Source organism: Dermacentor albipictus, chromosome 2 (genome assembly GCF_038994185.2).
Source record: "Dermacentor albipictus isolate Rhodes 1998 colony chromosome 2, USDA_Dalb.pri_finalv2, whole genome shotgun sequence".
Lineage (NCBI taxonomy): Eukaryota > Metazoa > Arthropoda > Arachnida > Ixodida > Ixodidae > Dermacentor > Dermacentor albipictus.
The window spans coordinates 43611125-43626567 of NC_091822.1; the positions used below are offsets into that span (position 1 = coordinate 43611125).

Here is a 15443-nt window from a genome sequence, read left to right on the forward strand (position 1 = left end):
CCCTCCTCCTCCTCACACTCTATTCGGCATCGCTATCTTTCATCCCAAACTGCGATCCGCATTTGCTCTTTCATCCTTCGTTGTGCCGAGGATGCTGACGCTCGCTGCACGAACAAGCACCTAGGAGCTGCCCTCTAAAAGTTTGTTAATTTGCATGCCAATCAGGTCTGCCACGGAGAATTCAAACTGCCCGCTGCCGTTGCCTGCTCTTGGCTCGCACTGGTGATCCCTTTCCCAGCTCAGCAGCAGGTGGCGCGATGCGCTTATCACCATCGTAGTTGGTATACGCCCCAGCGATAGCTCCCTCAGACCTCAAAGGCTACAATTTTTGTAGACTGCAGACATCAGAAAAAATTTAGGGAGCCGGAATCATGTCATGGCTGCCATGCTCTTATGTTTATTTTTGCAAATGGCTAGATGCATTAACGTCAACAGTGGAGCATGCAGCTGATGTGGCCAGTTGGGCAACCAGACAATTTGCCATTCACAAACCCCGGGCAAAGCAGATAGGCTGCACTATTTCTTAGCATCTTTACAATGTCAGATCTCCATTGCGCGTGTTGTGGGATGTTTCTGTCGCGGCAACCAGACCTATACTGTGTGCATGTAACTGTTGGTCGCATGGCAAATAGCGGAGGCTAGTGGACCTGACAAGAACAATCACATTCCTGTTCATGTACAGATCTTGTTCATGTACACATATTGACAAAGTGCAACAATGCGCAAGCATGTTGCCCGAAATACCATTCATGGACAGACCAGGTCTGTACAACAGCTTGAACTAGACCACGCAGACGACATCAACAGCTGCACCATGGTCTGCCGTGCCTTCATAGAGGATAACACCATCGCCCAACCAGTCAGTGATGACCACGCAGTGGAAGATGACAAGAATGATGCAGATGAGGCATATGAAGCACAGGAGCGGCCTTTGTTGTCACAGGTGATGCAAGAACTGAATCACCCATGGCTGTTCTTCAGTCTTGAAGAGGATGAGAAAGCTCCTTTCTGACACCTTCGAGCTCTCGAAGATAAGCTTACAGTGATCATTTTCAGAGCAAAAAGTCTAAAAATGATCACGGATTTCTTTAGTAAATTAAAGATGATGATTCCAGAGGTGCTCCCACTCCTTTCATCATCATATGAAGCCTTCAGCTTATCACTTTCATTAGTTGGAATTTAGTTGAATTCAAATTCAGTGAGCGTCCTCGTGAAATGCAAATGAATGAGCTTTTTATTTTAAATATTACCCCCTCCCAAATGACTCCAACTAAACCATGGCCTCAATTTAGTTTAATTCAAATTCAGTGAGCGTCCTCAAGAAATTCAAATGAATGAGCTTTTACTTTAAATATTACCCCCCTCCCAAATGACTCCAACAACTAAACCATGGCCCTCAGTCCCCCAGCAGCTGCAGAGCACCTGACCAAGGTGGTGGTCAGACCTGTAACGCAGGAGAGGGTGGTAAGAATCTCTGGGTCTCGACAGGCCGCCAATGAAAACTGACCCTGTCAACCTTTATTGCCCAAACTCTGTCAAGTGAGGCTAGCTTAGCAAGACTGTTTAAGGAACTATCAGACATTATTTGGGATATCGTCAACCTTAGTGAGATTAGAAATGGTGAGGCTTATACGTTGCTAAATAACAGCCATATCCTCTGCTATAGAGGTCTCCCTGATAAGAAGCAATACGGAGTAGGATTCTTAATCCATAAGGACATAGTGGGTAGCATTAACGAATTCTACAGCACTAATGAGAGGGTAGCAGTAGTCGTAATCAAACTTAATAAGAGGTATAGATTAAAGGTAGTACAAGCCTACACTCCAACGTCCAGTCACAATGATGAGGAAGTAGATCAGTTTTATGAAGATGTTGAATTAGTGATGAGAAAAGTGGAAACTTGGTATGCAGTAGTAATGGGTGACTTCAATGCAAAAGTGGGGGAAAAGCAGGCGGGTGAACAGGCAATTGGCAACTACACCGTCGATTCCAGAAATGCTAGAAGAGAGGTGCTGGTAGAATTCACAGAATCAAAGAAGCTGAGAATAATGGATACCTTTTTGAGAAAGCGTAGCAACCGAAAGTGGACCTGGAAAAGCCCTAATGGTGAAACAAGAAATGAAATTGATTTCATGCTTTCTGCTGATCTGAGTATAGTGCAGGATGTAGAAGTGATAGGTAGAGTAAAGTGCAGTGATCATAGATTAGTGAGGGATAGGATTCACCGCAATTTGAAGAGAGAAAGAGTAAAATTGGTCATAAAGAAACAGGTCAACCTGGAGGCAGTAAGGGTAAAAGCAGACAAATTCAGGCTGGTACTTATCAACAAATATGCAGCCCTAGAACAGAGAGATGAAAATGATATAGAGGTAATGAATGAAACCGTTACTAGACTGGCTTCAGAGGCAGCAACTGGAGTGGGAGGCAAGGCACCAAGGCAACCAGCAGGCAAGCTCTCCCAAGTAACAAAGGACATAATAAAGAAATGACAAAGAATGAAAGTGTCCAACTCAAGAGATAAGATAGAATATGTGGAACTGTTAAAACTGTTAAAAAAAAATACCCTCGAGGATTTGAACTTCTGACTAAGACTACCGAGCATACAAGCTAGCTCAGTCAGATAACCCTGCAGGCTGTGAGGCTGTCTTATGACAGAGAGTTTCAGTCAATTTCCTAAATCTGACATGCCTAAAAACTTCCTTGATTTATCCGCAATAGATGTGTTTTGCTGATAACGATAGGTAACCCAATATAGAATGATTTCTAAATGGTTCTGACCTCGTAGTTCCGGAATCTTACATACGTAGGCGGCCGTAAACTCAGCTAGGTAAACCAGGTGCTTCGACAACCTGTGACAGCACTTAAAACGAGAAGGGGGGCAAAATAATGGTGGAACTGGTCGCTTCCCTCACCTGAAAAAGGATGAGATACAGGGTACTTCCATATTGTGCTGAGTCAAAGGACAAGCCGTCGAGAATGGATAAGCTGCACTGTCGTATACATATACGTATATGTACGCGAAAACTTTCGCTCACGAACAAATCAGAAGACTACGAAAGCAGATTTTCTGCGACACGGAGCCCATAACACGACTCACATTTAAAATAATAATAAAAATAATAACTTGCAAGATGCACTCGCATCTACCACAAAAGAGGGGCATCTAAGTAGGCACGCCTGGGCAGCGCCCTTTGGAAATTACTGCAGCCAATTTCAAAAATTTTGCATGCCTAAAAACTTCCCTCATAAATCTGCGATAGATGTGTATTGCTAATACGATCTGTAACTCAGTATAGAATGATTTCTAAACGGTTCTGACCACATAGTTTCGGAATCTCACAGAATCACAAGCACAATATTGACACGTGTACGTATCTTTATCGGGCGACCACGTTTCGCCGCTTGACAACTGTAATCGCACAGCGAGGGACGCGCCTGAATGTATCCGATGTTTCTGGAAAGTTATCGATGCTTCTACCCGGCTGTCTGTTGTCGCCGAACCTTGTGTTATCTGATTTCATCGCGTAACGCGAATGGTGTAGAACTTTGTGGAAGGCACACGGGTCCGAACGATTAATCTGGAACATTCGACGACTGCTCTATAAAAGCCGACGCGCTTGAACCACTGATCAGATTTTCGACGATCGCCGAGCGTGTTCGCCGCTATCGTTGTGCTATAAGTGTAGCCTGTTTTGAGGGCACAGGTTCGCCCAATAAAAGTTAGTTTTGTCGTCACAGTATTGCTACTGTGTTATTCACCGTCACTACCACGTGACAATATTTTCCTAAACAAAATTTTTATAAGCTGTAAATCCTAGCAGAAAGAAATCTTCAATCAACACCGCTCTTAGGCACAGCAGACCAATATTTATTGCACCCTACTTGAAGCCATAGAAGGGCTCGTCCTCCAATGCACTATCAAAAACTTCTGCCACTTCAGCGTGCGGTATTGCTGGATAATTGTCGCCAGCCTTTCGATAACTGGATAACTTCTATGCGACGTTGTAGGCAAATCGTTGGCATTGTCTCTGCAGTTTAGCGTGCTTGGGACAAACATGCGAAAGCTCCCAACATGCCTGAAACAACTTGACTATGCGCTTGCAAAAAGTGGAATGAAGGAAGAAAGCCGGAAGTACTGAGACTTTTCATGAGGGCAAGTGACGATGATGAAAACCAAGTGGTGCTTTTTATTGCGAGAGCAATTATATGGATACTGCAGGGCAGTTTCCACTGCTGTCGCTGTCGGCGTCAGTGTGATGCTCCGTATAAAGTCCAAGTGCAATAACCCCATGGCAGAGCACTGCATGCTGTAGGTGCGAGTGAAAGTGGGCGAGGGAAAAAGGTGGAGAGAGGAAGCACGCTGTCTTTTACAGCGTGCAAGGCACTGGTGATGGCTGCGTATGATGCGGCTGAGCACAGGCCTTGAAAGCAGTCTGCAATGAGCGCAGTGTAGGTGCGTTGTGTTCTCACTGCTTAGCAATTGACTCGTTGCTGCTGCCGCTTTTGCTCATGCTAGCACTTTGACAGCGGGTGTCCACGCTCACTGAGTGAGATGTGTTTGTGTTTGCCTGTGCGCACGTGACACCGCGCTTGTTGACTTATTTCGTAAGGTCTACGAGTCTGCGAGTTTATGCAGCTGAGAAAACTGCTATCCTTACTTTGTATAACTGTCTACTAATTTGTTATCACAATCTATACTTCACCTTTCAGGTGAAACTGCAACTTTTGTAATGGGTATACCTCGGGCACCGCAATGCAACAGTAAAATATTGTGGCACCATTTTATAGCGCAAGTTTCGTGAGCCTTTTCTTTATAAAAGCTCAAGTATAACAGCAAAGCATAGCGTGACCTCAAATCTCGGAGGAAACTATATCACGTAGCAGTAGCAGCCTTCACTGCTGCTACTCTACGAATGTCGCTGTGCTACGAGCCTTAAGAGCTCACATGTGTACCAATGGTCACTCCACTGTTGATAGAAGATTTGTTCTTTTTTTTTTTCCAGAATGCTGCAGTGCACAGTTTCTTGTACTTGGCAAAAAAGAAAGAAAGCACATATAGGTCATGCGAGCATGCACGGTATTATGCACATATACTAAGTTGCACCATTGTATAAGATGCACCAACAAATATTTAGTAAAACAATGTGACCAGTACACCAGAATATAGAGTAACAACTTAAGATTGCAATTGGACACCACCACATATCCAGTCACAAAAAAACAATGTACAGTTGACTCTCTTTAAGTGGAACCTCAAGGGACCAGGGAAATTGGTTCCGTTTATCAGGAGTTCCATTTACTGAGAGACAAAGCTGAACACAATTGCATGAATACAAAATCAACCAACCATGAGGATGGCATTCCATTTAAGAGGCAGTTTCGTTTAAGCAGTTTCCATTTATCGATGTTCCACTGTATGTACGAAACTAAGCACACAAGCCAAACGAAATATAGTGACACATTACCTAACTTGGTTATGCATTATTTGCTTATAAAAGTAACATTGGTGTGTCTAAATTTATGGACTGCAGGATCAAAGAAAACATCAAGTTTCTGAGCAGTTTGTGATCATAGACAGTAAAGCAGTACGAGCCCATGTTGTTCACATAAGCTCGTACAGGTTGGAAATCTGTATACAAAGTTGTATGCTCAGAGTGCGAAAGCACTCAGCTTATCAAATTCCGCATTCTGCAAACTTTTTACATCGGTTGTACAAAGAAAAGTGTGCCAACTTAGGCTCATCTTATTTGGCTTTTGTATACCTTATGGCCTTGTGTAAAGGTTAGACCATTACATCTATAGAAGAGGTACAAAACCCAGAAGACAGTTTGCAGTCCTGATGACAACCGCCACTGCTCTATCAACAGCAGACAGTAATTGGGCCAGCCTATTGGATACTTGGCTCCAGACCAAGATGTGCCTAAATGCAACAGCCTGCTATCTCAAGCATGCTGCATGCTTGCCCCCAGCACCATGGCGGTGCCCTCCCCTGGGTGGGTAGCAGGCTGTGTAACTCACCCGACCTCCTGCAGGAATGTTGTCAATGTGAAAACCTCGAATCTTGCTGGCTGGCTGCTTGGGTACAACGGGTGTTGGCTCACACGTGAAGTGGGCTGCAGCACAGGAAGGATTTTGTTTCTTGGATGGCGACAACAGCAACTTGAGCAGACAAAGTTTAATAGCTTATGCCACCTTAAGAGTGGTAGCCAATACAGATCCATGACACTACACCACAACTAAAATGTCTTTTTTGAACACCCATTTTATATATAGACTATTTTACCTAAGGCAGCTGGGCGCCGCCATATGCATCATACTAGCGCCACCTGTCGGCTTTCACCGGAAGCGTCATTGCCGCGCCATGCTGGGCTGTTAACTGCGCCGGCAGTGCCTTTTGGCAACGTGTTCGTATGAGGTGTGCCGACGTTTGTGTCTGTGAATTCCTGCGGAATTTTTGTTAGCGCGTTACACACGCATCTTTCTGCTGGCGAAGTCTTCATCGCTGCTAGCAAATGGCCACAGTGGCCACAACGAACAGAAGCACGCAACCAGGAGCCAGCGGGCCCATCACATTGTCGGCTGGGGATACGATAGACATCGGTGAGTGTGTGCGCTCAACTCGCAATGTTTTGCGCGTCAATTTCGCGTAGAATAAACAATGCATGCTGTCTTTCATCGTTCGCTGTGTCCGTGATCGCGCAGCCAGCAATTACATACAGGTGCGTCTGTGAGTTATACTTTGAACGGGAGTGTTAGCAGCAGCTGTCAGCTCGCACGTTTGTGGCGGCGCGGACACCGCATCTTCCCATCGCTCGCTATCCTGCTATGAACAATATCTTATCGCATGACTGGTCTGTAACCAAGCTGCTTAGGATCGCTTCGCGGCGGTGTCCTACCGAAATCTTCGCTCTCTGTCGCAAGTGCTTTCCACTCAGACATGTGCGGAACGACGCAGTTTGTACTGATCTGCGATCGCGGAAAGCCGTCTATCAGTCCTGATAATCCGCCCGCATCGCTGGCGTGCTACGAAGCCTCATCTCGCGTAATAAATGGAAACGATGTGGGAACGAAGCGATATCTACCGTCTCAGAAAAACGAGCACTCCGCGGTAGCGCAGTGGCTATGGTGTTGCGCTGTTGGACTTAAGGCCGGCCGCAGCGTCCACTGCCGTGCGTTGTGTTCACACTAAAGGAGCCGAGCTGGTCAAAGTAATCTGGAGTACCCCACTACAAACAGCATTTAATGTTTTAATGAAGGGAATGTAGGGACGTTGCAGTCTGAGCCACGGGCATGACAATGTCGCCTCCAAGTGCATCTCACAGTTTTTTTTAAATTAAATTATGGGGTTTTACGTGCCAAAACCACTCTGATTATTCTGATTATGAGGCACGCCGTAGTGGAGGACTCCGGAAATTTCGACCACCCGGGGTTCTTTAACGTGCACCTAAATCTAAGTACACGGGTGTTTTCGCATTCCGCCCCCATGGAAATGCGGCCGCCGTGGCCGGGATTCGAACCCGCGACCTCATGCTCAGCAGCCTAACACCATAGCCACTGAGCAACCACGGCGGGTTATCTCGCAGTTTAACACATATGAGATCGATGATCTGTATTCTTCCATCGCATGTTCCCATTGTATTTGATAACCCACCCTGGTGGCGTAGCGCGTTGCGCCATGGCGTTGCGCTACTAAGCCCGGGGACGCTGGATCAATTCTCGGCCGCGGCAGCCGCATTTCGATGGGGGTGAAATGCTGAAATGCCCGTGTACTGTGCATCGGGTGCACGTTAAACAAACCCAAGTGGTCAAAATTAATCCTGAGTCGTTCTCTACTGCGTGCCTTGCAATTAAATCGTGGTTTTGGCACGTAAACCCTCAGAATATAATTTTTAATCATTGTATTTGTTGCTGCAGTATATGTAAATATTGTGCGCAAGGAAGCTTGATTAGTTATTCTTACAGCGTTCTAGTTTTAGCCTGCATATTCACTCACTGATTGATGTCACCTATTTTTCAGATGGAGTGACTTACGTGCACCCAATGTTTGTCAACAGCTGGGTGGACGATGTCAAGGCATGGCCAAGTGTGTCTAGTGCCCACATTGTGTGCTACCTCATCAAGAGCAAGGCGTGTGACCTCAAAGAAGCTGAGGCAAACAAAAGCCTAGACTCCTACAATTTTGTACAGAGTGGCTGGGTGGGCCAGGTGCTTTGTCACAATGTTAACGCAGACTTAGTGTACCTCAAGGCGGATGTTCGACCATCGCAGGCCATAAATCAAAAGCCTTGGACAGCATGGGCTTGCGTAAGGCACACCGGACAGGTGATCACTGCTGGTTGCTCGTGTATGGCTGGGAAAGCAAGGGTTTGCAGCCATGTTGGTGCAATACTGTGGAAAGTCGATATGGCTGTGGCCTCGGGAATGACCGGCACATCATGTACTGACCGAACAGCTCAGTGGAACAGGGGAACAAAGAGGAATGTGGAACCTGTCCTGCTTGAAGATATGGACTTTAAGCTGCAAAAACGAACTGTGGACTCCGAAAACAAGGCCCCAAAACCCACACGAAAGTTTCATCACTTCGGAAATGATGTAGAGCTGATGAACCACATTGGGAGGAAACCATTTTCAGATCTCTTCAACATTCCTGGTGAGGGCACATTTCTTCCAACATGAAATGAGTGCAGTTGTGTTAAGTGAAATGCCTTAAAATTACAGCGGCGGTTGTTCCTTTGAAACCCTACATTTTTTTTTGCCACTGTATGGCATCAGTATGTTTTTTGGCATCGACACGCATACGTTAGGAGACTGACGGGTTATTTGTTGCCATTTATTTAACATAATGGTAATGCAGATTGCGATAGGTGTTGGTGCCTGTCAAATACAGTAGATATCATGTTTGGTTATTGCACATCATTATATATACAAGTGGTGTTAGCCGGCAGTGCAGTGTGAATTGTGTGTAATTGCTTTATATCTTGCAGGTACCTTGCTTCATAGTACATTGAATGCGGCTGCTTGGGACCCACGTGCTACTGATCTGCCAAGCCAGCCTCGCCACTCACATGCAGACCCTTCGGAACTCCCAAAAGGCTGCGACCCTTGCAGAGTATTTTATCAAAAGTTTGTTATGCTTTCGAATGAAGGACGGGCTTCCCTTGAATTTGCCACTAGGGAACAGGGGTGCCCGCTATGGCGCATGGCCAGGCGCCTTCGCATAACTGCATCAAATGTGAAGCGGGTTCCTAAAAGGGAAAGCACTGATCCTTCGAAAGCTGTTTCTGCGCTTTCAAATTCAGGCTTTACCGGTAATGCTGCCACAAAGCATGGGCTGAAGTATGAAGCCATTGCAAGAGTAGCATTTACGAGGAAGACTGGTTTGGCTGTAGCGCAGTCGGGCATGGTAGTGAGCAGTACACATCCTTGGCTGTCTGCAAGCCCTGATGGCATCTGTGCTGATGATGCTCTAGTTGAGATCAAGTGTCCCACAGTTTCAGATTGCACGGTATTAATTGAAAAGGGAAAATATGATGTTAAGCTTGTGAATGGGGAACCTGTGCTTTGTCCAGGTGGCAAAAATGGTTACTATGACCAAGTGCAGTTTACCATGTTTTGCTGTGGCAAAAGCACCTGCTATTTTTATGTGTGGTCGGCTGAAAGTGATGTCATTGTAAATGTGCCTATTGACACACGGTACATTGAACAGAACTTGAAGAGGCTCAAAACATTCTACTTTTTGCATCTCCTGCCTCACCTTGAGGACCTACATTATAAGAAAAAGCTGGCTATGTGCAAAAAGTATGACGAGATTTGCAATTTGTGATGAGCAAGTGAAATTTTATTTGTTCATAATGTCTGCTTCATTGGAGCCATCCAAGTATGTTGAATGAATAAAAAAACATTCAACCACGTTTTAACACCTTGGCTTCAAATCACTTCCATAAGCTTCACAGGTACGAAACCAGTGAGGTTACAAAAAAATTGGCAGTGGCTTAGCTCGGCTATGCCAGTATATACGTAGCAAAAGCTAAGGCATAGCATGGTTAGCCTTGGTTAATCTTGATTGCAAGTCCAGGCCAATAAAGCTTTCGCTTTAAAACGGCATTAGTGAAGTTTACCCTACTCGCTTCTCAGAGTGCTTAAGGCTAAATTGAAGTACACACGGGACATTTATGCTTTTGTCTGTTCGTTGATGAGCGGGCGTTTAAGGTTACAGAGTCCTGCACAAACAAGGACAATTTTGCTGGCATACTTTCTTGACTTGATGGGCAGTACTTGCTTGAAAATTCTGTATGTCTTGATTCGGTTGATTGCCCGCTCAACATGAATTCGTAGCGATGCGATGCGCCTAGTTTCGGTGACTTCACTTTCAGGTAGCTGATCCTTTCCTGAGAAAAAAAAGATGAAGAGGCAGTCATGTACATGTAATTACTGTGTAGCTCTTAAGTTTATGGAGGTTATGAAAATACTATTGTGGACACCTACCTTTTGTAAATGCAGGCCTGTTCATTTTAATCCCTTGAGCCTCAAGATAAGGGTCAAGCTTGAAACCACGGTCTGCCATTATCTCATTACCTGGAAGGAGGTACTCTTCTACTCCACATGTCTTTACAATGTATTTGTCTGATGCCCTGCCTCCATACACATCTGACACAAACATTATAAATCCATTTGGTGCTATGACGGTAAGAAATTTCATCGTGTTTGCACCCTTGTATTGGCTGTAACTTTGGGATCTGGCCATCAGTTTCCGTGGCCTTTGCATTAGTGCTTCAGTGCAGTCGAATATGCATGTTGTATGACTGTACTCGCTGTTTCTGAAACTCTCGGGCATGCTTGCCCGCAACCTTGAGCGGGGAAGCCACACAACAACTTCTTGCATGATCTTCACCAGGTCGTCCAGCACTCTCGAAAATGTTCTAGAAACATAAGCTACAGAGACCTCGAACCGTCTTGCTAAATCTCCACAAAGGAGGTTAAGTCTAAGCCTCATGAGTGTCAATAACAGCTGGTCTTCGATGGTCAAGAGCTTGCGAATTGTCTTGTCTTGAGTCTTCAGTGCTGACACGAGCTTGTCAAATGCAGCCACAGAAATGCCAGTGTAAAAAAGAATGTCATCACTGGTCAGTGTTCGATAGGAAATAGTTCTCATGGTCATAGAAAGTCTTGTGCTGGTGTAGGAATGGTCAGCTGGTGGCAGTTCCCATTGTGTGGAGCTATCTTTCATCACCTACAAGAAAGCGGAAAGGCATGTCATAATGTAGAACACGTTAACATTACAAAATATTACCTTTGTATTTTTCCTTGTCATGATGTCCTCGGTTTTGCTTACGTGAATCTGACAAAATGAGAGTTTTGTGAGAAACTTAAACACGTCATCTGGCAACTCAAATAATCTGTGTGCATACTTACGTCAACTTCGTGATCTGATATTAAGCTCCCACAAACTTCATTTTCTGCAACACTGCTGTCTGGAGTAGCTACACCATAAGTGAAAGCCTGTAAACAAAGCACAGCAGCAATCATCACTGCAGTGTCACACAGGAAGTAGACATGATCATGTGGAGAGGACAGTGCCTGTACACTCACATCTGGTGCCTTATCCAATGTACATCTGACTAGTGAATTTCCAATGTGAAGGGAAACCTGCAGAAGAAATTGGCAGCTCAGTTCCACTTGAAGCAGCATATGAAAAAGCCTAAATTGTCCTGACCACTCACATCTGGTTCACAAACTGTGCCAGAGCTGGGAAACGTATCTTCATTGCACTGAGCCTATGAAAGGAGAAACCATGTGAATGTGTGTACTTCTTAAACAGGCACCGTGTTCAGAAGCCTAGACTGGCTGTGTGAGCACTTACATCTTCATTCCCCAAAACATTGTTGAATGATGTGGTTTCCATGTGTGCTGCAGCCTGTTGAAGTTGAGTTATCTTTAAATATGACAATATAAGGAGGCAGAAGAATTTGCACGACTGCTTACTCTTTCATAATGTGTAAAGAATTGAACAGCACTTATGCCAGTAAGTGGTGCAGGAGGTCACTTACAGCTGGTTCACTTTCAAATGCATCAGTGAACACTGCAGGCTCACTGTGGGAAGTCTCCTGTTGAGAGAATGATAGCAACAGTTGGCATGGTTTTATCGTGTCTGGTGTACCTGTAAGCTTAAGCTGTTGGCATGATTGCTTACTTCTGTTTCCTGACATGCACAAGTGCTGTCTAGAATTGTCTTGGCACTATCTCCAACCTGGTATGGGTAGGACACATAACAGTGAGCACATATTCTCAGTGATAGTATGTCAAGACAGTGAATGCCTACTCACATATTCCAAACTGTCCAAAAGAGAGGTGAATGTGAAAGCTTGTGCATCATAAGTGACCTGTAAAAACACATCAATAGCTTTAAACCTGTTGCATTGACAGAACTTCCGCTGGCCTACATAGTTATGAACACTTCACAGCGCAGGAAAGACCTAGTTGGGGCATTTCAAGTAAGTGAAGTTATTTGTAGGCAAAACATCAACTAGCTAAGTTCTTGTTCTCAAAGACAAGCTTGTTTAACAAACGAAATATGTTCCCCTAGTGTGGTACGCAGCATACTTAAATCTTTCTCGTGACTAATTGGCTACATTGTTCTTATAACGACACACACTGGCTATTTTCCATAGTTCAATTCACTGGTATGTCCAAATTCTGACAAATTCTGACAATTCTGACAAGCGAAGCGACGAAGATGTAAAAAGTTAACGTCTCACCAGTTAGATATGTCCGCACCGATAGCATGAAGCCTAGCTCAATTGTAACATTTCGCAGCACCACTATCGAGCATGAAACTGCGGCACGTTTCATATTCAGGTTCGGCAGAAATCGAGGGGCAGAAATAGCTACAAGCTACGGTACATGACTTCAAAGCTTTTTCACTAGAGCTGTAAAGGCCCAATGTCTAAGGCACTAATACGAAATGCGGTGCTTTAGAACGGGTCAGGTAGCGATGAACAAGTGTTCACTTACCTTTCGCTGGTAACCCAAGTTCAGCATCGGCAGCGGGTTTAGTTCCGTGCGTTTTCCATCAACGAAATGCGCAGAACACACACGTGAATTTCTGTTTGGCACGAAGTCTTTCCTGTTTATCAGAGAAGTCCACTGACGACCCAAGTCGACGTTCGCGGGGAAGCGGTGCAACAGAAACATATCGCAACCACATTGCTCCTTCTTCACAGCGTGTTTTTCGCACAAGCTATCCGCGATATTCTTTCGTTTTCGTTGGTTGTTGCCACAACCCACCACTACACAGTGCTGACCGGACGACGTAGGCGCGGTGAAAGGCATTTCTACTGTTAACCAGCGCACGCAAAAAGGAGAAAACACATTGAAACAGGCACGCGTCAGCTTCTGTCGAGCAAATTTAACAGCCCAATGCAAGAGGGCCACTCTGGGTTACCGGAAACGGAAACGGCGAATCGAACGCAGTGCTCCTGGTTCGAGAGTATCCCCGCTCTCTCCGTAAAATCGTGTATATGTCTTAAATATTGAAAGGACACTAAGAACAATCTTGTGTGTCCTCGAAAAATTTCACTCTCGAACCTCTATACCAGATTTTATGGGTTTTGGCTTCCTCTGCACTTTTAAGCACACAATTTTCAGTCCATTATTTCAGGCACGTCAATTCAGTATTGTTTGCTGCACAAGTTGGGCGCGGAAAGGAGAAGGCTCTTCCTCTCTGACTCAGGATCGCCAAGCAGCGTGGACGTTCCGCGCATGCGCCGATCCATGCTTCTGCGAAGCCGTCTCGCGAGGCCTCGCTCGAGCGCGCCACCGTTTGATTGACCGTACGCGCGAACGATCAGGCGTTGGTGTCCAGCATGGGGCAAACATATTCGCCCGTTATCCGGTCGCGGTGAGTCGGACTTCCTAGGTTTGTCGCGTGCCCATCGGCATGTTTGTGGGTAGTAACTCGGTTAGCAGGCATTAGTCTATGAAAGGTGCAATAAATGCCCTTGTGATTGTTTGCACTACTGTGTTGTTCCTTTGTCCCAAGAGCGTGGGTGAGAACCCCACAATCATCGTAACTGAGAGTAGACGGCCCAAAATGATTATAAACTAGGGGTGTGCGAATGTTCAGAAATTTCAAATATGAATGGAGTAGTCTTGGCTATTCAAGTCATATTCAATTTAAAATTTTGATGTTTGGAGTTGTCAAATATTCATTCAGTTTGAATAATATAAGAGACAACAACAGCTGTTACAGTCTACAGGAAGAAAAATCAATAGGCATGGAGACACTTCCAAATGATTCTGCTGCACGAGAGCTACAGTTGTTGCATAAGCAAACCAATTCATTAGCGAATGCCTGGTAATAATTTCTGCACATTAATTTGTAATCATTAGATAAACATGCCTGACCCTAAGCTGCCTACGAGTTTGTTGCAACGATTTTCGCAAAATAATTTTTTGGCCAATTTCACAAATTTTAATAACTTTCAAACCGTGTGCATTACTGTAACATCACGATTAGCTATTTCAACGAGCACCACACTCCGCTATGTGCATGTGATGATGTGCTGTTCCTTTGCTTCATTACTGCCATTGTCCTGATGTACCAGACCAACCACTTTTCCTTTATTTCTCATTGTCAAGCTTCTCAGTTGAAAGAACTTTCAATTGTTGACATTAGTGGTATCAAATAATGTAAATGAGCCTTTTGTTGCAGGCAGAGGGCACACAACCACTATATTTCCCTTTGTTTAGATACTTCAAATATTCAATATTTGATTTGATACTTGAAACCTGTTCTTTTTGAATATTCATATTCGATACGATTTGAAAACTTCACTATTCTCACATCTCCATTATACACACAAAAACTGCACTCTCAGCACACATCCTACTCAATATATCAATTTAAAATCGCTGCCTCTATGCTCTTCTGAGTGACAGCCTACCATTTTTTGCATAAGCTGGGCGATATCGGGAAGTGAGGGGCCACTACTGTGTTGTCTGCTAAAAAACAATCTGAAACCATACTGGACATATTGCTGCATGCTCTGGCGCCCAACAGCACAGCAGGAGCATCACCGTTCAACTGCGCCCGCAATTAGTTTCCTTATGCAGTAAAAAGCAGAGCAGAGTGCCAAGACGCACATTAAAGAAATGAAACGATGCACAGTGGCTTTAATGTATTTCCAGCTCCTGTCAATTGCTTCCAGTGCTTGCAGTACATAAAAGCATGGCCTTTAAGATCATATTCCCTTACTATTGAGTGAACAGTTTGCAGGCATGCAATTTAATTTAGACAGAACTCAGTGTTGTCAGACTGCTGTAGGTTAAACTGTGATATAAAAGAATCCAAAATGGAAATTTACTACAACACGGAATGTACTCAAATTTCGCCAGCTTCCAGTGGGACTTGTAAGGCTTAACGTGCAACACATAATACAAGCTTG

The 15443-nt window shown here is 44.7% G+C and overlaps 2 protein-coding genes across 3 annotated transcripts in view; both read right to left on the bottom strand.

Moving 5' to 3' along the window:
- gry (trafficking protein particle complex subunit 11 gry) overlaps positions 1-15443 on the bottom strand; it is a 158247-nt gene that overhangs the window by 36010 nt on the left and 106794 nt on the right. For both annotated transcript variants that reach the window (XR_010567779.2, XM_065445339.2), the window contains exon 22: positions 6019-6113. Coding sequence is in view for 1 of the 2 variants with exons in the window: in XM_065445339.2 (XP_065301411.2) it covers positions 6019-6113 (95 nt within the window). In the remaining variant the exon portion in view is untranslated. The remainder of the gene's footprint in view (positions 1-6018; positions 6114-15443) is intronic.
- LOC139046689 (uncharacterized) lies at positions 9508-12241 on the bottom strand. The gene is made up of 9 exons (XM_070533578.1): positions 12191-12241; positions 12048-12104; positions 11861-11914; positions 11721-11774; positions 11590-11646; positions 11413-11499; positions 11291-11338; positions 10486-11230; positions 9508-10388 (listed from the first exon to the last, which is right to left on the bottom strand). The coding sequence occupies exons 3-9, from the start codon at positions 11900-11902 to the stop codon at positions 10171-10173; spliced, it is 1251 nt and encodes a 416-aa protein (XP_070389679.1). The 5' UTR covers positions 11903-11914; positions 12048-12104; positions 12191-12241; the 3' UTR covers positions 9508-10170.

Excerpts from the sequence above, each read along its gene's own strand:
- LOC139046689 (XM_070533578.1), bottom strand. The coding sequence starts at position 11,902 with ATGGAAACCACATCATTCAACAATGTTTTGGGGAATGAAGAT. Across the intron at positions 11,775-11,860 it reads ATGTTTTGGGGAATGAAGAT|GCTCAGTGCAATGAAGATAC; the intron begins GTAAGTGCTCAC and ends CTCCTTTCATAG. Across the intron at positions 11,231-11,290 it reads TGACAAGGAAAAATACAAAG|GTGATGAAAGATAGCTCCAC; the intron begins GTAATATTTTGT and ends GCTTTCTTGTAG.